Raw genomic sequence first — 27,141 nt, 5'->3', positions numbered from 1 at the left:
GGGGGGGGTGCCGGCAGGAACAAGTATATGTGAAATGTCTTCATTCACACACACACACACACACACACACACACACACACACACCACAATCTGTCACACACACACACTCTTAGGTGTTTATCCCTTAAGGTATGCGTCACAGACCAAACACTGCCAGGCTTGGTTAAGTAAGTGTCAGATATCAATTCTGTTCAGCTTTCATTGTCCTGATGACACATGTCATGTAATGATAACACTGCAGTTGCTCAGCACCAGCTGTATGAGCTGGGAGTTGACTTGATCACATTTATGTTCATGTTTTAGAATTATCACAAGTCAAATGGCATCTGAAAATGACCAAGTGAAAACAAAGAAACATCAGCCTCCAGTACTGAAGGGACACTGAATCAAACATGCATGATCACATGCACTGCTAAACCTATAAACATACACAACTTCTTTCTCTTTTTCAAACACACACACACACACACCTCAATGTTTCAATATGTTCATACACAATCGTGTATGTATTTTTATCACTCACATTTTCTCAGTCCTGGTTTCATCCTGCATTCTCCTCCATGGTCATACCTCAAGAAAGAAGGGGAGAAGAAAATACAGTTGAGGCACAAAACTGTGAGTTTAGCATTTTAACTGATTTGTTATCAGTGAAATATTTTAATCAGGCAAAACTATGTAGGTTTTGTAGATCAATAAGGAAAAAAGTAAGCATGCAATACAAAATCAGTAATATATTTCATAGTCTGGAAACACCTGGGATATTTTTTCATGACAGCTGTACTATATCACTATATCTGAGTTTTTATGTTTCTTTGATGTCTATTTTTATGTGCATGTAATTTCTTTGTGCACGTTATGTATTTGCTGTAAACCACTATGTATAGCATGAAAGGTGCTATATAAATAAAGTTTTATTATTATTATTATAGAGCTGAGAGAGACACGCTGGACCCCCTTCAGTTTCCCTATCAACAAATCAGATCAACCACGGATTTCCACAGAAAACTAAGACAGCCATGTTAGAATGCGGTTCATTAGCTACTGCTCAGTATTCAACACCATCATCCCCTCCACACTAACAGACAAACTACTCATGCTGGGCCTTATCCCCTCCCTCTGCAGCTGGATCATGGACTTCCTCACGAGCAGAACACAATCTGTCTGCATTGGGCCTCTCTCCTCAAAGACACCTATCATGAACACTGGCTGCACTCAGGGTTGTGTGCTGAGCCCCCTGCTCTACACACTCTTCACACATGGCTGCACTGCCTCCTTTGAGAGCAACTCCATCATCAGGTTTGCTGATGACACCACTGTCATAGGCTTGATCACTGGTGGTGATGAGACAGCGGACAGGAGTGAGGTGTCAAGCTGAGTGACATGTTGCCATAAGAACAACCTTTCCCTTAATGTCAGCATAACTAAAGAGATGATTGTGGATCTGAGGAGAAGGAACAGAGGACATCAGCATCATACTTTACATAGACGGGTCTGCACTGGAGAAGGTAAGCACCATTAATTCATGGTCAAAAAACATGGTCATACAGTACAGACCAGCCAATCAAGAAAGACCAGGAGCAGCTGTACTTCCTCAGGAAGTTGAGGAGCATAGTTTGTTTAACTTTGCTTCTCTCTTGTCAGCTGCAGTCTGGAAGTGAGCCTATGCATCTTGAATAAAATTATACTCTGTCCGAGATAAACTTGAGTGCAAATTTTCACCTAACGCTAGGTGTTATTAGTCGCAACACTTTTGGAAACGATGATGCAGACACCCACGTTTGCTTCCTGATTAGGTGAAAGCCATCGTGCAGGTGCCAGGCTAGTGGAAAGTAACAACCAGTCAGGAGGGGGGTCACTCACTCACATCCACCCACCCACACACATACACACACACACACACACACACACACATGCACACACATACACACACATAAACACACACACATACACTCTCACACATACACACACTCGCGCATACACACACACACAAGATTATGGCAGTCAAGGTCAGGCCAAACAGAGATGCCTATTTTCTCAAAACAAGATCACAGTTTCCACAGGTGCAGGCGTACAGAGACAGCCAAATATTAATTAAAAGGTTTATGCATAAGGGGTAATTCAACAAAGAGCATGTAAAAGTTCCCACAAAAGAGCCTTGACATTGCTAACCGGGAGGGGTGAAACTACTGATAAGGACACAGCTGTTTCGGCATCTTGAAAGATGGTTTGGAAATAAGTGACGGAATATGCCCTATAAATAGTTAGTGCGCTGGGTTTTTTAGTCAGAGCTGCTCCATGGACCACCGCTCTGGTTTTGGATGAAATGTCTGCAGGATTGAATAAAACTTCAGTTTATCGCACTCGGACTTATCACTCTGATTGAATATTATCTCTAAGATTTGGAAACAGTTGTTTTTTGCTACAACACGATCTGCGACAATGCCTGTGTCCAGCAGCGTTATCAGCCCTACATAGAGTGCATGCCCAGTGTACGTAAATGGTCATGTGATATGCATTTGCAGGCATATTTGTATCAATGGAGATTATTTCACAGAGATACAGAGATAAAATGCTTGTCTGGACGAAGATCATTCCGAAAGGTAAATGTATTTCTGTGGATATAGCCACAGCAAGTTAGTGCTCTTAGTGAAAAGATTATTCCCATCCCCTCTATTAGAAATCTCCCTCCCAACCCTATGAGCCTTGGTGCCCTCAGCAACAGCCTGTGTCACCTACACCAAGAACCACCACGGTGTCCATTTTAGGATGTGGGAGAAAACCTACACATACATGGGGAGAATAGCCAGTTTATGCAGAATATGTCACCTAAGATCAAAATGTTATTAACACCCAGATAAACACCCAGCACTCACCTGAAAGTCTCTAGTTTACAGTTGGGATCATACTGTCTGTCTGTGAGCTCTCTGACACCTGAGTCTCCTGGGTGATTGTAACTCAGATCCAGATGTTTCAGGTAGGAGGGGTTTGATTTGAGGGCAGAGGCCAAGAAAGAACAGCCCTTGTGTGTGATGAGACAACGGCTCAGCCTGAAACAAGAGACAACAGAGTCAGACTACACATTTATAAAATATATTGTTTTAGGCAATGTTTTTTATACTGACCAAACTGTTTCTGTTTCTAATTATAACGTTATCAAAGGACTCCGGAGCTGTAGATCAATTTTTTATTACAAACAACCATTGCAATCGGGCTCACTCACAGCACAAGGATGAAAGTGAAGCAATTTCACAAACATCGTACAGGGTTTATATACTTAAGATGTATCTTACTCTGATGCCATAAATGTTTCTAATGTCAGTAAGAATATCCACACTCGACTTAAAGTCCCTTTGTGTCATCCCCGCTGTGCTTTCTTAAATGCAAGGATGTCAGTTTTACGCAGAGTAGAACAAGCACAGTTCTACGCTTCTTATCACCTCTGAGCTCACCCAAACATATGCAGAAGGTCCCTCTCCTTACGCATAACACTCATACTCATATGCAGACTACATGTCGTCAGCACCTAATAATAAAGGTTACAAACACACAGAAACACAGAAAAGCCATGTTCCTGTTTACATAAGCACATTATGCATACAAGGTAATTATTGGTAACGCTTTAAAATAACCTTAATTTATAAACCGTTTATGAAGCATTTGTTCATAGTCTGTTCATCATTTACAAATCATTATTACAACATTTATGAATGTTAGTTCGCTATTTATAAATGAGTAGTAATGTATTCATGAACATGTTTCAAATTATTTTCTAATGATTTATAAGATTGTTTATAAGGTATGTGATAATGATCTGCTCACATTTAATAAATCCTTTAGAAATGACAAATCAAACAGTTATAAATGATGTACTAATGATATGTATAAAGTATGTGATAATGGTCTACTCACCATTTATGGTTCATTATGAATAACCTTTATCAAGCATTAGCTATTGTCGAATTCAGGGGTTTTTAACTGGTTTTGTCCCAGGGACCACCATTCTGACTAGAAAGTAATCCGCGGCCCACTGATTTGCCTGTTCGCACGTGTGTCCATGTGTGTGTGTGTGTGTGGAGAGAGGGGAGACCTGTCAGTGTAATATCTGGGCATGGTGAAGTCCACACAGCCGGGCTATTCGTGGCGAAATGATAGACAGCGACCGTCTCATACGTATCATTGTCTGGTTCAAGCCTTGCCCTGTACTTATTCTTCAAGTATGCCAGTGTACAAAAAACGCTCTAACACAGGTAGGTAGTTGGAAAGGGCAAAGGACACCTCATTGCTTTTGCAGCTAGCTCTGGAAATACTGTCTGGCAACTTATCCAAAACTTAAGACTTCTGAAAATCACGTAACATCTGTTGCATGTACCCAATAGGCTTGGCCTGCTTCATGGCTTCATTTGACAGTAATGTTGAACACACGAAACACAGTGGTGCCTCTTCTCCTGCTCTGTCTGTCGTCAATGGAAATCCATATTTGATGTATTCCTCATTGTATTTTGACTATTTCCCTGTATCCTGTGAAGGTGTAGCTTTGTTGGAAGCCTGTCCTTGTCCCTCTATCGTGGCAGCCTGTCCCTCTGTCGTGGCAGTCTGTCCCTCACTGTCACTCACCTGACTAAAAACCGATCCATTGGTGCTTCTGACCAGCTAACTCAACATTAGAATGAAATGTTAGCTAAGGACAGTAGATAACTTCAGTCATTCACCAAAAGTATTACTTTTTCGACTAAATTTCAAAAGTACAAGTAGGCTATGTTTTACTGCAGATGCTTGTCAACTTCATAATATGCATATGGCATGACGTTAGGGACGCAATGCATTAACATTAGCAAAGCAAAGGCTACCATAGACTGGATAGGTGCAAGGCTTCATTATGTCAGCGTGAATCTCTTTTATATTATTTTAGACATATTTTTCTTATTTTAGATATTTTTCAAGAGTAATTTGGAAATGTGTTGAAATATCAAAGCGAATCTATAAAAAAAAATCAATGGTGAACTGATCAACATAGGCTCATGTCGCGGACCCCCTGCAATGCTGTCGCAGACCACCAGGGGGCCGCGGACCCCGGGTTGAAAACCCCTGGTCTAATTCATGAGTGAATTCATAAATGTTAGCACATGTAGCAATGCCTCAGTTGATGCTTAACATAGGTCTTTAGAAACCATTTATTAATCATTAGTGAAGTGTTTTACAGTGTTTGATCTCTGTGTTTCATATAAAAAGAAACAAGCAGACACACACACACACACACTAACACACAAACAGTCTTTCTTATATGCCTCATAACTGACCTCAGTGTCTCCATCTTGCATTGTGGATCTCTTAGTCCCACACAGAGCAGCTCCACTCCTTCATCATGCAGGTCATTGTCACTCATGTCCAGATATCTCAGATGGGAAGGTGTCCCTTGCAGCACTGATGCCATCATTTGACAGCTTGCTTTGAAGAGGTGACACCCATTTAGCCTGTTTAAAAAATAGTATGTATGTACGTATGTAATAATATATATGAACACATTTAATACTATCCAGCATTGACACTGATTTAGCCTGTTTAGAAATTAAGACTAAACATCATATTGTTGAGGTATCTCAGTTTCATATACAGTTATAACACTTTTATTCATGTTCATACACAGTTAAACACACACAGTGTTTATAAGCATCTCTCTCAACCAGTATGTCAGAATACATTTCCAATCATTGTTGTTAATAAGGCTTTACCCACAGAACCCACTCAAAACTTTACTCACCAAACTCTCCTAGAGACTTTCACTACAGGAAGCATTCTGTTGAGCCCTTCCTGTGATCTCAGGTATTTCTTCAGATCAAACTCATTCATGTCTTTAGCTGACATCAGCAGCAGATAAGCCAAAGCTGAACACTGGGCTGGAGTCAGGTATTTCTCCTCATTTGCTGAGTTTATGTACCTGGGTAACATTTTAACGCAATATTCATAATCTAAGTGATATTTAAAAAGCCTCTAATTTAAAAAGACAATACACCTCTAATTTAAAAACAAAGTCCAGAAGAATAGAGCAATACAAAAAAATCAGCTTCAATACCAACAAACATCAATTTCCTATTCACTACGGATTAAATACATTCTGATGATTGTTGTGAACACTTAGATAATGAATATGACACAAGTTAAGAACATATATTGAGGACTATTCCTTTATCAGGGTGAACATAATTGCACAGACTTGATGATTTCAATATTGAATGCATATATGATATTTTCCTTTTACCACAAACAGTTACAGTACATGTAGGAGAACCAATATGTTTAAAACAGTTACCCTCCAATAACTGAGCCCTGCTAAGTGCTTTTATTAGTATGTGCTCTTTCGGAATCAAACCTATGGCACTAGTGTTGTTGACACCATACTCTACTAATTGTGCTCTTTACAAATTGGTCTGTATTGATTACCTGTTGATCTCCTCAATCAGTGAGTTGTCCCCTAACTCATTCAAACAGTGGAAGAGGTTGATGATCCGGTCTGGTGAGATATCTTCCCTGATCTTTTTTTTTATGTATTGAACTGTTTTCTTGATGCTCACTTCTCTGATAGCTAACTGTGGCAGCACCACATCCAGGGGGGACCGGATTTCCGGCTCCAACATTGGAGCCAGGCCGAGGAGGAAACGGACAAAAAGATCCAAATGTCCGTTCTGGCTCTGCAGGGCCTTATCCACAGCAAATCTGTAAAGGTCAAACCTTGAGTGTGTGAACCACCAGCTGATCTTCTCCTTCCAAGTCTTGAAGAAGGGATTTGCCCAATGACACCTTTATGAAGAACATAAAGAGCTGCCAAGAATTCCTGTACACTGAGATGCACAAAGCTGAATATGTTCTCTCCAGTTGTAGCACTCGCCACGTTGAAGATCTGTGTGCAAACTCCAGCCTGCAGTGCTCCCCAATTTACATCAATGTCACACTCTGCCAGGTCCTTCTCATAGAAGATCAGGGTGCCTTTCTCCAGATGTTTGAATGCCAGTTTCCCAAGTTTAACAAGGAACTGCCCTTTTTTCTTTGCACTCATCTTCTCCGGGTTTTTGTCATTCATTCTTTTCATCTGAAAGACATTATACATTGTGTACAATTCTGTCAAAGTTTTGGTTGATTCTTCTTTGCTCTGATCTTCCAGTATTTTGTCCACCACATTGGCTAGAATATGGCAGAATACTGGTATGTGACACATGATGTGGAGGCTTCTATTCTTGTTGATATGGTCAATAAGTCTCTTAGCCTTCTCTAGAGTCTCTATGTTTGTCTTAAAGAACTCATCTTTCTGGTCGTCATTGAATCCTAGAACCTCTGTCACCAAGTTGAAGCAGTCTTCTGGGATCAGACTGGCTGCTGCTGGTCTGGTTGTAACCCAGAGGAGTGCAGAGGGCACTATCATACCTTTAATGAGACTTGTTATGAGTATGTCTACTGATGACTCTGCTTCCAGCTTACTAATGCATTTGCCAAAGTCCAGATTGAGTCTACTTTCATCCAAACCGTCAAGGACAAAAAGAATTTTGCTGTCACTCAAGTCAAGGATGTATTCCAAATCTTTCCGATAAGGGTAGAATACCTCAAGAACATCAAGAAGGTTGCAGTGTTCACCTTTCTTCAAGTTTAACTCCCGAAATGGAAGAACAAAAACAAAGTCTATATCTTGATTTGCTTTTTCCTCAACCCAGTCCATGACAACCTTCTGCACTGCAACAGATTTCCCCACGCCAGCAATTCCCAAAGTCAAAACTTTTGTGGCAGAGTTGTCTGTGAACATGTTTGCCAACTTGACTTGCTTATCTTGAGAGCTTGGTCCTCTCCCAATCTGGCTCATGTTAATTGTCGACACTTCATGTTCATTGCTGACTCCACCTGTGCGGCCCTCTACAATGTGAAGCTCAGTGTAGATATCTTGTACACTAAAAACTCCAGACTCTTGATGTACAACAGAAAATCTTTTTTTTTGGTGTTTCTGAAGCTTCAGTTTTAGTGATGCTTTCTTTTTTTTAACCTCCTCTGCTGCTTTGTCATCTGAAGACAACAAAAGTCAGATGTAATATGGTGAAATGGGGAAATAATTAGTTGTTTATATTACATATGACACCTTAATCTTAAGATAGGATTTTCATTTGTTAGCTTTGTTTGCATCCTCAGTATAACATTTTACTTCCACCTTTCCTGTGGTTATTTTTGTAGTTATTTTTTTCCTCTTGTATTTGTCTGAGCAACTATCATTGTTTTAAACATGTTGCATGGATAAACGTACTTTTTTATGTATTCTTATACTTAACTTTGCATGTCTGTGTATCAATCTCCAAGTCTCACAAAAACATTTACCAAGGTTCACATTCTTTCATATGTGAAACGCATAACTAACAGTTTCAGTCAAGGTTCAATACAAGTGCATAATGACCAATACATATGAAACTAAATTAATATAAGTAAAGCAATATACATGCCAACAAACCATATAGTGAACAAAGGGACCAATGCATTTGTACAAAACCAGTACTGACATATTTCCTGAACTGCACCCCATACATAGTGGTACAATTTTTTTATTAGCAATAAAGGACACGTCACAGCTCTGTTTATCTCTCTTCACTGACTTAAGCTCTGATGCTCCCCTAGACGGTAGCCACCCCCTCAACAACACCCTCCTATCTAAACAACCTCATCCAGGTCTACAGTCCATTTTCACCAGTGAGCAGCCAAGGTTTGTGTAATATTCGTGTGTGTGTGTTTATTGCAGCTAATATGCCACTGAATCCAACTGTGAAATGGCCAACATTGGGTCCTTACCCCCTCCTTGTTGTGGCATGGGTGATCCTCTGCTCACGGCTGGGGCGTTCACCATCCCTCCAGAGCGATGAAAGAGAAAAATACAGAGAGAACGAGGGAAGAGACAGAGAAAAAGAGGTGACAAAGAAAAGGAGACAGATGGAGGAGATTAATGGAAACAGAACAGTCACAGAGAAAGTAAGCAGAGAGAAAGTCAAAGAGAGGGAGAGAGGAACAGATGTGATGAATACATGTGATTCTTCCTACATACACAAACAGGAGCCTCATCTGAGACTGTAAGCTACACACTTACATTTTCCCAGATCTCTCTCCAAGTCCTTGGCCAAATGGTTGTTGTTCATCTTCTTCAAGATGGTCAACATGACGTCCCCAGCTCCAGTGCTGTACACCTTCACCATCAAGTCCACAGTGTCCTCTGTGTCTGCCTTCTCCAGCTTTCCCCATGTGATTTGTCTCTGATCCCGAAGGTCGTGCTTAAACCTCTTAAATTCAGCCTCCGTGAGGTTGCCCAGAGCGTTCCTCAGCACTTCCCTCGGAGGTGCAGTCATTGTGGGGTCCAGATTATTAGTCCACTACGAACTGGATGCTTGGGTTCAGGCTGGGCCAGCTTTCAAAAAGATCAGATGTTGGGGGGATAGTTCATGTTCAAAACAAAAAATGTTTTTTTTTTCAAGAGCAATTGTTAAAAGTATAATTTAATTTTCACAATGAAATTGTACTCTCCCTCTCTCTTTTTGTGTGTGTGTCTCTGTGCGCGTTTGTGTGTGTGTGTGTGTTTATGTCTATGTACGTGTTAAATAAGAGGTGTTAGTACACATTACATCAGGGGTTCCCAACCTTTTCTACTCCAAGGCCCACCTTTTTGTATTTGATACAGGTCGGGGCCCAACAGACACCCCGCTTATTTTTAGCTAATCTATATTCCATTCTTATTAATAAGCGATTGTTATGTGTCACAAAGAGCAACATCAGCACCTGCTACAGGTGGGAGCCTAGAAATTAATACAAGAAAATCTTCCTCTAGATGGTGCAATGAAAATTGTATTGTGCACCAGAAAACAACATAAAACCGCACAGAGCACTTTCAGTCAAAAGGGATGTTTTATCCAAAAGAGTTTTGAAACAAAGGAACTTAATTGCAGTAGGCCTAGGCCTATTTGTGCACAGCAAACAAGCAAGGAAATAAAACCAGAGTAGACCCAAACGATAGCATGCACTCAAAACAAGTGATGAAACATGCAAACAAAACCACTCAGCTAGGCCTAATTAAAATATGTGATGCTTCAGACATGCAAACAAATATGTTCAAATAATGTTCAAATAAATAGGTTTAAAAAGGTCAATATAATGATTCAAATTATTGAAATAATGATTTAAATCTGTGGCTGCAATCTATTATCAACATAAATAGCACCGAGCAGTAGATCGAGCTCTCCACAGAAAAGCATGTCCTCTTGTATAATACCACTCCAATGATAACGCACAAAAAACAGCACTAATGCAGCTTTATTGACGTCCGTCTACTCGTCTAACTTGTTTTAAAAGGAACGGGCTACCTTTCATCCTTTCCAGGACCTGGTTCTGTATGTGAGTGCTGGATGTCGCGTCTCCAAATGTCGATTCAGATTTGAAGGTTTGAGCGCCTCATTAGACCGCTTTAAAACGCACTCAACACACTGTGCCCTGGGATCAACGTCGTCATCTCTATTCACAAAACCAAATCTAATAAAATTAGGGTTGTATTTACGCAAAATTTTACTAACTTTTGGTAATATGACACCAGGGGCGGAGATCCCATTTCATTGTAGGGGGGGACAATAGATCGTAAAATTTCAGAGAGTAATTCCTGGGGGGGGGGGGGGGGGGGGATTGCTGTCACGAGAGCTAGCATAACTTAGCTGCTAAATACCGTATTCTCTTATAACATTTACAAACAGAAATTCAACGTAATTTTTACATTCTCTAAACGGCATTAAATGTACTAACACAAAATATCTACTCACAGACAAATCATTTCCAAAGTTCAAACGCAAACGAAGGCTCTACAAGGAGGAATTCAGCTGCATGTAAATGAACGTCTTCTCCCGTGGTGAATCAGTTCAACAATAAAAAGTAAACCGCATCTTCTATCGCATCTACTGTCCACAAGGTGGCAGTGTTTATCTAGCTACAGCTACTAAAGCTACTACATTTAAGCAGAGCATTTTATTTCTTTACTCCAGTTTCTCTATTTACCATCAACAAGACAGAGGTGAGTCTAGCTTATATAGAGAAGAGGCCTATGGAACTCTGGGAATACCGGATTGGGTGACCTCTCTGTGCACTAACACCCCGTGTCACAATGGGGTGCCTAACTGGATACCGCTGGTCAACCTTCTGAACAGTTGTTTTCCTCACAATCTGACCATGTACTGGGCTGATTGACTGACTAGTGCTTATTCATTTATTCAATGGCATTTGCAGTGTTCGTGTAGTGCTTTTATTTATGTTAGGACATTACGATGCCTCGTATAATCATGACTATAAATGTGGACATAAATGTTTATGATACAAATATTCTCGTATTTATTACTATTATAATCGTTTAAATCCCAGGATGTCTGTAGAATTGATGTGAATGCAATCACCAACGATTTCTCACAAATTCAGCCCTTGGCGCAACATGGGTGCAATCCAATCTGGCCGATTTATGACTCGTATAGCGTTCTTAAATTCTGTTCAAATTTATGAAAGAATCCCAGATGAGAAAACTTTCATGAATGCCAGAATTGTCCCAGGAACTTCGTAAATGGAGTTTAGAAAAAAAATCTTCTTTACATGTTCTTAACTGCGTTCGAGAATGAGGTCAATCTCTTTACATATCGTGTATCATAGTGGCAGTGACAGGGGAGAGAGGAGGAAAAAAAATCTCACAATCTGACCGTGTACTGGGCTGATTGACTGAAACACGGAGCTGCCGGTAGCCCCACCCGTTGGAAACAGCATGTGAACCAAACCACTTTGAGGAATAGGGGGATCATGATTTTTCAACACTTAAAAAACACATTGTTTTACGTTTATAATTGTCGTCGTGCTTTTATTTAATATTACTATTTTTTTCAAAAAAACATTTTTGTTTCCAATGATTGTTGGGGGGGACAACTTTATGGTAGATCTCCGCCTATGTATGACACTACAAGTGCTTTCATTCTTCCGCTTGAGAAACGTATCCATTTTCCCGATAATATCGCCAAAGAGTAGAATATTCGAATAAGACCCGAAGCTGCCCTGTGGGGAAGATTGTGGTGTTGTGGGAATGTAATAGCTCCGCAAGTTTTTATCCTACATACATAAAAATAACACCCCCAGAAGCCTCGAAACAACATTTGTAAGGAGAATAGAACTGAAGTTTTGCACATTTCAGTCTCTGAATGTGGAAGCATCTGCTAACGACCCACCGATTAGCCAGTCAAAAGACAAAAACAGGCCTTAGAGTCCAGAGCATTAACTGAGCGCAGCCCATGGGTTGGAAAACCCTGCAATACATGATTATGAAGGTAAAATTGTCTTAAATACAAAGACGGTCAGAGTATGCTTTGCTCTTGTAAAAGGCGAACTGTAACACAGAAACGCTAATCGCTAATCGCTAATCGCAATCACAACTTGATTTTTTGAGTTTTCAACTATAAGTTCTGATCTGTAAAAGTGCAAAAAACTAATTGCAATAGTCATTTCATACTTGCAAAACCACAGGATTTGTATTTGTTACTTTTGCTTTGAGTGCTCATGAGCGTAATCTTATCACGCGATTTTTGTCAGCTTTCAAAAATGAAAAAAAAATGTGTCTCACGATTTGCAACACAACTTGCTTTCAAGAAACCGTAAGCTGTGGCTGTTCTAACACAAGCATCCAGTAGGTGGCAGTGTTTCATTGGCCAGTAATATTACATATGCAAGTCTGTTCTCCTCATGCAAGATGAGGGAAGAGAAGCCCTTTTGTTTAGCCACTCTTTGTTTTTCTTGTAACCATAATATGTGTTGTCATGGGTTCAAGGAAACACTGTTTCCACCAAGTTAGCAACATTTATGAGAGGAAAAGCAGCCTTGTGGAGTATCATTAGTTGGTTATCTAGATAGCCTGCGGCACCTTAACATTACTGTAGGCCCCGGGGCTTAGAGTAATTTCGAGGGCTACAGCTGGATGGATAGATAGCCTCCCACCAGAGGTTATGAAGACGACAGCCTAAATAGCCTTGAAGTACAGATGCCATGGTGTCATAGAGGGGTATAAAGTTCACTTCCATTTATATTAAGCCTGAAGTCCACCATGTTTCCATTAATGTAAAGAGTCAAAGACGGTATTCAGGACTTATATTTACACTTTCCCAGCTGTTTTGCAGCGGGATCACTAGTAACCAGTACGATGTTAAAGTGTGAAACATCTTCAAGTTAGTTTTATAGATAGGCTATATACACTCACCATTTATTCACTTTATTGTCAGGGGTCTAAAGTAATATTTAGGTGTATCTACCTGCTAATATGTTAATGATTGTGGAATAAATACCTGGTTTCGTCCAAGGCATTTGCAGTAGTGTTTATTGTAGGTTAGGTGAATAAAGGTATATGTGTTTGATGACAGATTGTAATCACACAGGAGTATGGTTACAACGGTACACTATATCACTTTGTGGAACTGTCAAATAGGAGCTGTGTGTGTGTGTGTCCATTGACTCTACTATATCAACTTACCCATGGTGGTCACTAAGACACATAGCTGAAATACCTCCCTGAAGTGAATTAAACAAACAAAAACATTGCTGGTTGTATTACAGTAAGAGTATGTTAGGTAATAGTGATATGAAAAATTGCCCATTTGTAGATTTGATTGTCACTTCAGCACCTTTAAACACCAATTTTCTTATTGGTCTGTGTGTGTGTGTGTGTGTGTATGTGTGTGTGTGTTTGTGAAATAAGTTTACAGTTCCAATACATAATTTGGATTGTAGAGTTTCCAAACTTTTGGAGGGCAGTACTCCCTGTAACTGTGTCAAGGTTGAACCTGAAGATGGCGCTATTTTACTATATTTCTGTTGATTTATGTGAACTGAAGAATACAGAATTGTGAACACTTCCCTCTCTGCAAGTAACTGGTGTCAGTTTCAAGGTTGAACATGAGGAGGGGGCTATTGTACTATATTTCTGTTGATTTATGTGAACTGAAGAATACAGAATTGTGAACATGACATCTCATTTATCTCATTATACACATGCTGAAGTCTGTAAGTCAACCAACAATGCATACAACATCTCTATGAAGCCACAACTCATCAACACCCATCAACATTCATGCCATGATCCACCTTACCTCAGTGTCCAAAGGAGTTGTCCCTTAGCCAGTCCTCAACTGTCCCTGATGACACAATAATTCCATCTGATGAATATGTGAGAACAGCAGTTGAACATGAAGTATACATTCCCAGAGCAAATAAAGGGGCCATATGCCACGTACACAGTGCAATGACACAGTGCACTATTAGCATGTGCAGATCACTTACACTTGACATCCAATTAATTCAAGTCCCTCAGTGTCATCATGAACTCTGCTTCAGTGTTGATAAGATTCTCATGCATCACCAACATATATTTGTATTGCTCTATGTAATATACAATACGTTATGTGGAAAAAAATTACATACATGTGGTACAATGCCCTAACATGGAGCTGAAATCAATGCAAAAGTCAAAATACGCTGTGAATTCAGGTTCCAAGACATCTATCTATTCATATCTACACTCATTCTGCTAGTGATGCTGCAGGGCCCTCAGGATGTTAGAGCTCCCCCTATTGTTCACTTAGTGACCACCCATTGCACAAGTGAAGTATGCCAATTCCAACCATTGACCAAACAAGAAACCAGCCATCATTCAGTGCTCTCATGTCAGCCACCTGCCTTTGACCCAGTCTCCCACATTACTGAACTGGTAATTCTGGTATCTTTTGACACTCTTTGGTGTCATAGGGATTTGTTGCTGTGCCATCCTGTGTCAGAGAAGCACAAATTTGTCTGGATACACTGCTGTCCTTTCCCCAGGTACCATGGATCTGAATCCACTGCATTATTTTAAAGTCTTTGGGGCCTTGCATTCACTTGCAGTAGCAACACCATGTCTACCTGCATAAAGCTCTGTGTTGAGGATCACAGTGATCCTCCATCTGTATTTAATCATTCTCTGAGCTCATCATGATTTTATATGGATACGTTACTGTAAACACAGAGGCTGCAACAAACTGCAACACGTCACACATTGGCATGGTGGAAACACTCCAGTGACTGCATCCTATATTCACATCTAATGGATCTATTCGTGTGCAAGTCGTTCACAACCACAAGAACACGACGTTGAAATTAGAACTTTATTAACTTCACACACACTGTATCAGCAAACAAACACAACTATGGACAAGTTTCTGATTCGTAAAAGTCAGAAAGAGAAGCCTGTGGACTTCTTTAAACATAAACGTGATGGCCTCCAGCAACAACGAACCACCATCTCCAAGCAGTGTCTGGAGGCATCTTATATAGTTGCTCATAGAATTTCTAAGCTTGGCAAACCCCATACAATTGCCGAAACACTGATTTTGCCGGCCGCACAAGACGTGTATGTCAATATGTCGCTGAATATCAGAAATCAGTTTGGGTCCTATTTCAAAGAGGACTGCCGTTCATTCGCCTGAGTTCGGGATCCATTTCTCTGCTCAGCAGACGAGCTGTCAATAGACATGAAAGAGCAGCTGAAGAGTGACAGTAGACTTCAGCATCTCCCCTCTTTCGTCATTCTGGGTAGCAATGATCAGCTTTGCGACATAGCCTTAAAAATGCTCCTCCTTTTCGCATCGACATATTTGTGCGAGGCAGGCTTTTCAAGACTGACTGCGCTCAAAACTAAATACAGCAACCACGCACAGATCGAGGATGACCTGAGGATATGTTTGTCAAACATTGCCTCAAGATTTGAGGATCTTTGCAGGGCAAAGCAGGCTCATGTCTCACATTGACAGACCTGTAGGATTTTTTTTTAAAGATCACAAGAGGCCCGTAATAATAACAGTATCCTAATGATAGCAATAATAACACTTTTATTATGATAATAATAATAATACAATAATAATAATTGGTCGATAATCATTAATTATAATAATAATAACATAATGATGGTGATAATAATTAATAGCCTACTAATATGCCTACTATTAATGATAATAATAATAACAATAATAATAATAATAATAAAAAAAAATAGTTATAATAATTGTCTGTATGGGCCTAACAATAACAATAGCATAACCTTGACATGTCAGGCCTATCAATAACAATATGCTATCTACGGTATCTATCTATCTATCTATCTATCTATCTATCTATCTATCTATATATGGTGGTGTAGTTGAGGGCGGTGGTGGCAGGCCGCAGGGGGGCGGGGGGGAGGCGTTTCTGTATTTCTGCGTGTGTGACCCTTAGATTATTAGGTGCCACTTAGTCTGCATATGTACAAGAGCATGTTTAGACCAGAGGTGATAAGAAGGGTCGAACTGTGCTTCTTCCGACCTTGTGCAAAACTTCAATCCTTGCCTCGGACGTCAGAAATCCACCACGTGGTTATCCCTGCTGAACACTAAACTTCTGTCTATATAAATCCTGTGCGATGTGTTTAATATGACTTCACTTTCAGCCTTGTGCTGGGAGTGAGCCCGATTGCAATTGTTGTTTGTCTACTAAATGAACTTAAATGCAGCTCCGGAGTCCTGAGGTAACAGTCAATTACAAACACAGAGTGACTCACTCTGACGTAGGTGACCCACAAAAACAGTCAACTGCTTCATATTAGACTATTATTAGATATTCAGACTAGGAACTTTCCATGCATCAAATGTATTGTTTAATTTGACACCTATTGAATGTCCTGATTATTTTAACTTTTATTATGAATATCTTATCTGTTTCGGAACGCTAGGAGTTGAACTGGGCTACAGACAGCACATATTGTACTGTGAAGGAGGGCCTTTACGGATCCTGGGTACAGCATGTGGCACGTAGTGCAACTGTCGCTAGCCACTTGTGTACTGTTGTTGTATCCTGCCACACTTACTATACTTGGAAAAATTTAAATTTCAACGCACCAAGCCAGCCACCTTAACTGAAATAACTCATCGCAACTAAACTCATGTCAGATTCCCAATATCAATAAAACTGGACTACAGGCGGCACATGTTGTACTGTGAAGCAGGGCCTTTACAGATCTAGGGTACAGCATGCTGTGTGGTTAGAATGTCATTTCCTGTTTTTGTTCTCTGTGTCTCTTGATTTGATTTGATGTTGCGGCTGTCACCTGCCAGTTGTGCACTGTTGTGCATCCTGCCACCCTTGCTATCCGTGTATAACTAAAATCTGCATGCACCATGTCTGCCAACCATAACTAAACATATCTCATAAACATAATGAAAAAAAACACATTGCCAGGCAGCCTCTCCCTCTCCTTCCATATCATATTATTATTATTATGCTAATACCGATACTGATGATGTGGCCATATTACCTACTGTTAACTGTTTACCTAATTTTTCCCTGTTTATCAAATTGATGTTTACTAACCAAATTGTCTCTCTTATAGCGTGACCTTTGGAGTCTCTTCACCCTGGAGTGAAGTAAGTCAGCACTGCACATAGGTGGCCCACAAGCACCTAATTTAATCTAATCCTAATTTTAGATTTTAGTTTTTTAAGCTATTATGGCACCACATTTCAATTAAAAGTGTTCTGTAACTATGACAACTACATTTGGGTTTTAGTTCTGCAAGACCGCTTGAGCCCTTGCTCCTCCCCCTTCAACTTCTCTTGACAACAACTGTAGTTACCACACGCAGATAAAGCACCCTGCATAGCAGCATCCACATCTCCCTAACTTGCCGTCATTGGTGACAGCCAGGTAACAACACTGTACACTAAGCCCCCAAGTTTGTCACTGTTGTGAAATTAAACCACTGTTGAAACATTTTAATGCTAACTGCAATGGGCAAAATAGCCAAACTTAGATAATAGTCCTCCATTTAACTAACAATAAACAAGCTCTGGAAAAATAACAACGTCAATAAAACAAGTGAACTCCACCAGTTCCTTTGACAGGCAACTTCTACATGTGTGACGAGTAAATATGGATAATGTGGTTAATAGTCTATGCAAGGAAAACACAGTAGTTGGCTTTTGCATGTTATTGTGCAAGCTCAGAGGGTATAGCAGTTCACACATAGGCCCTGTAGCCATGGTTACCTGACCACAGACCCTTATTACAGGAAATCCTTGCTGTTGAGGCGACAACAGTTTTTCTGTTGCTTTTCAGCATATGTAAAATTACCCTGCATGTCATTGTATGCATGTATTGCCTACATTCTTATAGTATTTAACCCCTCGCAACTACATTCTCAAATGAGATACATTCATATATTAACAGGTAGGATTTGTATGACACCATTCTTTCTTGCTTCACACCATTAACATCATCCATTTAGTCGTCATACAATCAGAGGGGGGAGTGGAGCAGAGAACACATGTTTTGGGGTAAATTGCAACAATAACACTTTTAAGGGCAGTGCTAAATTAATTCCTTACTTCAACAAGTTTGCCAACTTTTTTAGAGGTCTTGTAAGTAATACCACTGCCTCTTGTTTATGCTTGTCATAAAGTACATATTTTTTTACAAGTGTCTGAAATAGATTGAATTGTTTGTTATCTTACTTCAGTTTCCAGTGTTGTAGACCCCGAGGTTCAGGACATGTGTCAAATCCTCACAGAACATTTCTGTGTGAGAGGAAATACTCACACATTTCCTATCAACAGTTAAGGGGAGGGGCGATTTGTTGACTCAAAGCTTTTCCTTTAAACAAATAGTTATTCGACAAGTACGGCTATGGTGTGATACAACTTCTCACTTAAACAGTGTGGATATGAAGTCTTCTTCAGCACACATGTTGGTTTTTGAATATGTTTTTCAGTTCTCTTGAATATGTTATGTAGAGAAGCCACTCCTGGCCCAGAGAGAGACGGTTATCTAGTGGCTGAAGGTATAATGCGTGATCTGTCTTATCCGGTGTCCTGATGAGAGTGCTTGGATGGCATAAGCTCTCTCTTGACCAATCTGTTCTTTCGTTCCAATTCTTAATTGTAGGATTTCCCTCCCTTTGTAGAAACCTGTTGAATGAATACATTTGGTCTAGGAAGTCCTAATTGTTTTGTTGTCAATTTATCTTCATTAATACGCCGACTAAAAAGGAGTTTCTGTCAAAGAGCGAATCGAGTTGTTGCACTGAACAGGCGCCATCTTGACAGAATATAACTCTGTCGAAAGCTGTATGACGTTTGTCGCTACCGGACGGTAGTCCTTTAGAGCATGTGGGGATACAATTTACGATCACCCAGCAGGTGGCAAGCACGAGCCATTTTACGTTCTAGGCCACGAAGCGTCTTCAATCATCATAAAAGTAAACACGCAGCCAAGTCAGTGAAGAGAACAGTTGAGGAGGTTTTCATTTGGTCATGATATATTTTGAAAAACTTTAAAACTGTGAAACAATGCCAAATGTTATTGGCATTCTTAACAGGCAGAGTTATTGCATACATTGCTCATTTGGTAGTGTTGTTTACAGTGAGTGCGTTGAGTTTGTCATTATAGTCCACTATTGCACAATATAACTTGAAAGGGTAAAATCTGTCTGGCTGGTGTTTGTAGTTTGCTGTGACCTACACAACTCTTAAACAGTAATAGTATTTCCTCAAACTGTAACTCCTTGCTGATAAGATAGTCCCGAGGGAATTGTTACACACACACACACACACACACACACACACACACACACACACACACACACACACACACACACCTTCAAAAATGAAATCAGACAGACTGTTTATTTGAATTAAATGTTACATTGTATCAATTCGACATGCATTGTAGTGCATGTAGTGTTAAAAGTCAGTGAACTTCAGGCTTAATTTACGGAACAAGACCAAAATGTAAACATTACCTCAAATGTAAACATTTTTCTTGAACCTGTAAAGTGGTGATGATGTCATGGATGTATGCTGAAACATAACCAGCATTTACATTTCCAGATTTCTATTTTAACACTATTTTTAGATTTACATACCCCTGTGTAATTATTATGCAATGTGCCGAACCATAGGTAAAAAACATAGAATACTCCTCTACGCTAACAGGTTAACCTAATTGTCCAAATCTTATTTCAGCCTAATTCAGCCTTATTTCAGATATTTCAGATATTTCAGCCTTATTTCAGATAGTTGTAATTTTGTAAGTTTAATGGAGGAGACTGTAATATCAGTTAGATAACTAGCTATCATGTCATGAAAATGGAATTGGAAATTTAAACCGTTTAAGTTTAGGCTGTTTAAATGTTTCTTTAGCTAGCAAGCTAGTTCGATAGCATAGAAACTAGACAACCATAGCAACCAGGACACATCATTTTTATGAAGCTCTGTTTAATTTCTCAAAATCAGCTCATCAGTTCAAGGCAGTCAGGTTCAAAGTGATCAAAACCACTTACAGATGATGATGAATGGCTTCACATGACTAAAACATGCATAATTCATAACACATCAATTAATGAACGTTCTGCTAAATCTGTTCTGCTTATAGCCTCCAGCTTCATGTCTTGTAGAGCACTTCTGTGTGTGTTGAGTGCAAGTAGTCAGTCAGTCAGTCAGTCAGCAGTAGTCTTTTAAAGGGTAGTGTTTAGTGTTACCTGCCTCAGCATTAAGTTCCTTTGAGACCTCTGTGTGTTTTTTGTGGGAACTCAGCTGGTATCAGCATTAACCCTTCAAAACGTATGTTTCCAGCATTAACCCTTTAAAACATATGTTTCCAGTGTTATCTGTAGAAGTGGAGTTATCGAGTTCTTCTGGTAGAATCCCTCAGAAGTCTGTGTGTGACAAGTGTGTTTGGGACTCAGGTATGGTAAGGTAGTCAAACACACAAAGATGTTTTTTGACTGACAATGCCGTCTGTCCTTCTTCCTCGTGCCTCTGTCTCTCCTCCTCCTCCTCCTCCTCCTCTTCCTCGCCTCCTGGCCCTTGACGGCTCATCGTCACGGCGACAGTCGCCGGCAGCAACCTCAGCGGGCAGCGGTGGCAGGATGTGGCGAGGTACGGCTGGAGCGACTCAGCGGAGACGTGGGAGAAGGTGTACAGGTGTGTGTGTCGGTCCGCATCGCTGAAACACACACGGCCCGACCCTTGGCTCACGCGCACCTTCACCCTCCGAGGGCCCGGGGCCCCTCCCACTGTGCGCCCATGGTGGACAGGGACAGCGGTGAGGGGGAGGGGCGCAGCGGAGGCTTCGAGGGCCTCGTAGTGAGAGTCGCGCAGTGACATGGCCCAGTAGCCATTCTCGGGGCAGGCGGCAACCAGAGACTTCCTGGTGACAGAGCGGCGGGCCACACCCACTCTCCAGTTGCTGTTGTTGCCAACGTCCACGACCCAGGAAGTGGAGCTGTCACCACGACGGCGGCCACGGAGGCGGAGGGGCTGGCATTGTGGCACGGAGGTGGAAATGACCTCACGGCCAAGCATCTCACCACAGTGGGTGAAGCGCTCAGGGTTGTCCGGGAGACGCACGTCTGCATCATCAGTGACGTCACCGCTGTCCCGGACACTGGTGAGATCATCAGAGACGAGCAGAAAGGGAACAGCAGTGTTGGGGTCAAGGGTCACTGGAGCTGAATGAGACAGAGAGGAGAGAAAAGAAAGAGAGATACAGGAAGGAAATGAAGGAGAAGAGTCAGTAAGGGAATAGAGATATGAGGAAACAAATCAAGAGGTTTGAGTCAAGGAATCAAACGATATGAAGGAAAAAAGAGGGCTGAGAGGAGGGAAGGAAAGAGAGAAATGAGTAAGTGAAGAGAGAGGTTTGAAGGAAAGAGAGAAATGAGCAAGTGAAGAGAGTGTGATGAAGGATAGAGAGAAATGAGCAAGTGAAGAGAGAGGTTTGAAGGATAGAGAGAAATGAGCAAGTGAAGAGAGAGGTTTGAAGGAAAGAGAGAAATTAGTAAGTGAAGAGAAAGGTTTGAAGGAAAGAGAGAAGTATGGCAGAAGAGAGGAGTGATGGAGAGAGAAGTATGGAGTATGAAATACAAATAAAACGTATGAGGTGCTGTAGAGAAGAAGAGAGGGATATGAGTGAATCAGGAAGAAGATGATGAGACTACCCGAATGGCGTTGGGATCTTCACAGTGGATGAAGGAGGACATTTACATCAGAGATTGAAGGACAGTATTTACAGGATGGAATGAGATGAATAGATGTGTAATCATGCATACAAACACACACGCACACACACACACAGACACATACACACACACACACACACACACAGACACTCACACACACACACACACACACACCAATATCAGTACTTACTGTAGGGACAAATGTCCTGCATTTTCTTCCAAACTCTGAACCTAAGGTTGCCCACATGTTTGGGGACGTCAATCAGAGAATCGTAACTCTTCTCTGGACTCTGCTTAGCATTCCATACTCTGCAATAACATTCACACACGCACACACACACACACACACACACACACACACACACACACACACACACACACACACACACACACACACACCCGCGCACACACACACACACACACACACACACACACACACACACACACACGCACACACGCACACACACACACACGCACACACACACAACACACACACACACACACACACACACACACACACACACACACACACACACACACACACGCAGACATGCATACATAAATAATGGACGTGTGCACACATATACTACATAAAGGGAAAAATCTGAATGGAAAACACACAGCGCAAACAGGTGAAGAGAGATGAATAGGATAGTCATACCTTTTCACAGTCTTTTTATAATTCTGGAAGAGAGGAATAAAAGAAGGCCTTCAATAAAAACCTGCATCACTGTCATTTTGCCAGAAACACAACATTCAATTAAAATCAATCCAATTCAATTCAACATGAATGTCTCTTCTCTCCTTCAAAAACGAAAGTTTTTAGAAACATTTAGTCAAAACAGACCAATATAAGCTGTGTTTCTCAGGCAAGGCTGGAACCACAACAAGTGCAATTTTAGCGTTAATCTGAAATTAAGCTAATTAACTAAATTAACTTCAGCGTTTATAAGAAATTAAGCTAATTTACTAAATTAACTTTAGCGTTAATCTGATATACCACAAAGACAGAATGGCAAATGAAGTATAGAGTTAACCACCATTAACATCGCAACATGTCACACGACAAGCATTGCAAACAAAAAAAATCACATTACAAACATAACATCACAAAGAGCCCATTACAGGCATCACATCATAAACACAACACAAAAAATCACATCATAAATAATGTATCATAAACATCACATTTGCCATAACATCAACATGTCAAAATCAACATTATAATCATCACCTTACAAGCATCACAGCACATACATCACAATGCAAACATTATGGCACAAACATTACATCACCACTAAAGGTCCTTGCAGTACTTGCTGTGCTTCTAATCCGTCTCCCTCCTCCATCTCACAAAACTCACAACACAAACAACGCAAACAACACACATCACAGCAAAAACATAAAATCTGCAATCACAACAAAACACAATCCCGTCACAGACACCACAGCACAAATATATCTGCTTGCAAAATCACATTACAATCATCACATCACAATACCGAGATCATAAGATCATAAGTAGCAAACAATTCACATCACCACACAAAGATCACATCACCACACAAAGATCTCCTTACAAATATCCCACCACAACAAAATCACATCTACAGTCAAAACACAGTCAGTTGCATCGGTGCAAAACATCTCATCAGTGCCAACATCTCATCAGTGCCAACATCTCATCAGTGCGAAACATCTCATCAGTGCGAAACATCTCATCAGTGCCAACATCTCATCAGTGCCAACATCTCATCAGTGCGAAACATCTCATCAGTGCGAAACATCTCATCAGTGCAAAACATCTCATCAGTGCCAACATCTCATCAGTGCCAACATCTCATCAGTGCAAAACATCTCATCAGTGCCAACATCTCATCAGTGCCAACATCTCATCAGTGCCAACATCTCATCAGTGCTACAGTCTTGTTTGTGTTTAACCTGAAGGAAGTGAAGCCCGTCTCCCCCGTCCATCTCCATCTCCATCTGGGAGGCTTTGAGCGTGTGGAGGAGCTTGCACATCTCCTTCCTCATCCTCTCCGCCCTCTCTCGACGCGCCCGAGCCTTCCTCTCCTGCTCCTCCCTCACGGCGGCTATCCGCGCCTCCTCCTCTGCCCTCAGGAACCGCCGGAGCTCCTCAAACTGCTCTTTTATCCGACTCTCCGTCTCCTCAGACTGCGCCTACACAAAGGATTAATAAAGATAATATTTATAGATTAATAATAATTTAAGACTTTAAAAAGAAGTATTGATTAATATCATCAAGAGTGTCTTTAAAGCAAGAAACCCTTAGTATGACAATATTATTCAAGCACGTATGTAAGAATGACCCCTTTTACCACCAAGGACACAATTCTTTTTTAAAGGAAATTAAATAGTTTAAAGTTAAGTTTAAGTAAAAACTTTAATTTCTTTGCCACTGATCATACAAACACAATAACATAACAATAACCTACTGAGCGTAACAATTACATATAACATACTGTTTTATCATCAATAATGTATTGGATTAGATTTAACTAATTTCTGTAATGCTTACTGGGATGTGCTTAGCCATTTGTCTGCAGGTCTGCTGTGCACCTGTGGCAGTCTTCAGGCACTGAAACAGAGGCTGCATGGAGGCCATCAGCTCCTCCTGGGAAGACAACCACGAGCACTGATGCAGCACAGGTTAACAACCACGAGCACTGATGCAGCACAGGTTAACAACCATGAGCACTGCTGCAGCACAGGTTAACAACCACGAGCACTGCTGCAGCACAGGTTAACAACCATGAGCACTGATGCAGCACAGGTTAACAACCACGAGCACTGATGTTAGGTATGTCAGTCCAACAACCATGAGCACTGATGCAGCACAGGTTAACAACCACGAGCACTGATGTTAGGTATGTCAGTCCAACAACCATGAGCACTGATGTTAGGTATGTCAGTCCAACAACCACGAGCACTGATATTAGGTATGTCAGTCCAACTGTAGGAATGAAACTAATGAAACGGCACTTTAAACAACAGTATTAAATAAGACAAAAAATTGAATGAATTAATGCCTCACGCCTCACGCCTCACACACACACACACACACACACACACACACACACACACACACACACACACACACAACCAGCCAGTCAATTGGTCAGACAGGGTCAGACAGCTGCTGGTGATGCTAATTACATATTTTTTTTCATTTTCACACTTGTCTTAATATCACATCCATTTTTTTTCAAAACACTTAACACATTCACCAAATCAGTACACTATGTGAACCAAACTGCGGACACTTGTCCAATGACCACTTCTTCCACAATTCATAGATAGTAGTTGTCACTGAAGATATTTTCCCACTATTACTGCTGTATATGTAAGTTATGGGCTATCAATGAGGCAAAATGACCCACAAATAGAACCATAATGAACACTTTTAGCCAAAGTGTCATACAATAGCATCTTGCACTCGCCAGGAATTGAACCCAGGTCAGCTACTTGTTAGTCAACACCAATAACCACTGATCACACAGGGTACATTTTCCACACTCAAAAGTGATATATACAGTATTGTGACAGGCAAAGAAACAGATCAAAAAAGTTTGTTCTTGGTGTCAGGACAACAGCTTGTCTTGAAAGATGGGAATATGGAATATGGGACATGTTATGGGTGGATAAGATGTGCGAGGGAGAATGTTGTGGTACTGTAAATGTGGTAGTCTCATGTGTTGTTGTTACTGTCCTGGGAAAGAAAAGTGTCTGCACACTTCTTTTGTACTATAGTATACCACAGAAAATGTAGTATGGAGCTGTCTTTTCTTTGTTTTTCAGTTCATTGTACATTGAGTGATGAAGTCGTTTAATGGGAGAGAGCATATGCTATAGCTATGGCAGCATGAGTCACGTTTGGGTGAAGTACGTATAAAGTGTTTTGGTGGTTGTAGTGCATTTTGCACTAAAGGTTAACTGCTGTGCTGAGGTGTGTGTCTGTAAAGCCCACTGTGTGAACAGTTTTGAAAGTGGAGTGGACATGGTATTGAGACAAGTGTGAGAATGATTGGAAAAAACTGTAAGCCAAGGCAGGTTTTAGTTAGTTAGTTTGTTAGTTTAGTTTAGCAAATGGGCAGCATACAATTATGTGGAAACAACAGTACAGCCATGTGCAGTCATATACTGTGTGTGTGTGTGTGAGTGTGTGTGTGTGTGTGTGTGTGTGTGTGTGTGTGTGTGTGTGTCATGGTGTGTGTGTGTGTGTGTGTGTGTGTGTGTGTGTGTGTCATGGTGTGTGTGTGTGTGTGTGTGTGTCATGGTGTGTGTGTGTGTGTGTGTGTGTGAGAGAGAGTGTGTGTGTGTGTGAGTGTGTGTGTGTGTGTCATGGTGTGTGTGTGTGTGTGTGTGTGTGTGTGTGTGTGTGTGTGTGTGTCCGTCCTACCCTGCAGTCCCGCAGTGCCTGCTGATGGGGGGAGACTCTGTGTCCCTGGTGTCTGTCTGAGTCTCCACACTCCCAGCAGAGGGCCAGCTGGTCGTCCTCACAGAACAGCACAGGCTCTCTCTGACACTGAGGGCACCCTGACAAGTCCTTCCCTTCTCCTTCACACTCTTCCTCCCTCTCTCCACCCTTCTCTTCCTCACACACTCCATCATCTTCTTCCTCACACTCTTCATCCCTCTTTCCATCCTCCTCTCCCTCCCTCTCTTTATACTCCTCTTCCTCATCAAACTTTTTTCTCTTCTCTCTATCATCTTCTAGGTCTTCCTCACAATCTCCCTCCCTCTCTCCACCCTCTTCTTCCTCACACTCTTCTGCCCTGTCTCTATCCTCCTCTTCCTCCCCCTCTACTTCATCACACCTTTCTCTCTTCTCTCCATGATATTCTTGCTCTTCCTCCTCCTCCCTCTCTCTGTCCTCCTCTTCTCCTCCGCCACTGTAGTCTTGCTCTTCGTCTCGTTTCTCCTCACAGACAGAATACTCTTTTCCCTCTCTCTGATCATCTCTCTCTTCCTTATTCTTGCCATCCTTCTCTTCTGTGCATTCTCCCTCCCTCTCTCTAAATTTTTCATTC

The 27,141-nt window shown here is 41.1% G+C and overlaps 2 protein-coding genes across 2 annotated transcripts; both read right to left on the bottom strand.

Annotated features, from left to right (window-relative positions):
- Window positions 1-472: 472 nt before the first annotated feature.
- LOC105905824 (NACHT, LRR and PYD domains-containing protein 12-like) lies at window positions 473-7,254 on the bottom strand. The gene is made up of 5 exons (XM_031562687.2): window positions 6,439-7,254; window positions 5,759-5,935; window positions 5,298-5,471; window positions 2,874-3,047; window positions 473-570 (listed from the first exon to the last, which is right to left on the bottom strand). The coding sequence occupies exons 1-5, from the start codon at window positions 6,630-6,632 to the stop codon at window positions 516-518; spliced, it is 774 nt and encodes a 257-aa protein (XP_031418547.2). The 5' UTR covers window positions 6,633-7,254; the 3' UTR covers window positions 473-515.
- Window positions 6,721-18,721, bottom strand: LOC122128768 (NACHT, LRR and PYD domains-containing protein 6-like). Its single transcript, XM_042703530.1, has 6 exons — window positions 18,585-18,721; window positions 14,160-14,204; window positions 9,107-9,421; window positions 8,815-8,871; window positions 6,884-8,043; window positions 6,721-6,795 (listed from the first exon to the last, which is right to left on the bottom strand). The coding sequence occupies exons 3-6, from the start codon at window positions 9,360-9,362 to the stop codon at window positions 6,721-6,723; spliced, it is 1,548 nt and encodes a 515-aa protein (XP_042559464.1). The 5' UTR covers window positions 9,363-9,421; window positions 14,160-14,204; window positions 18,585-18,721.
- Window positions 18,722-27,141: the final 8,420 nt, after the last annotated feature.

Source organism: Clupea harengus, chromosome 24 (assembly GCF_900700415.2).
Source record: "Clupea harengus chromosome 24, Ch_v2.0.2, whole genome shotgun sequence".
In the NCBI taxonomy this organism is placed as follows: domain Eukaryota; kingdom Metazoa; phylum Chordata; class Actinopteri; order Clupeiformes; family Clupeidae; genus Clupea; species Clupea harengus.
The sequence above is the reverse complement of the archived record's forward strand: the minus strand, read 5'-3'. Positions and strand labels throughout refer to the sequence as shown.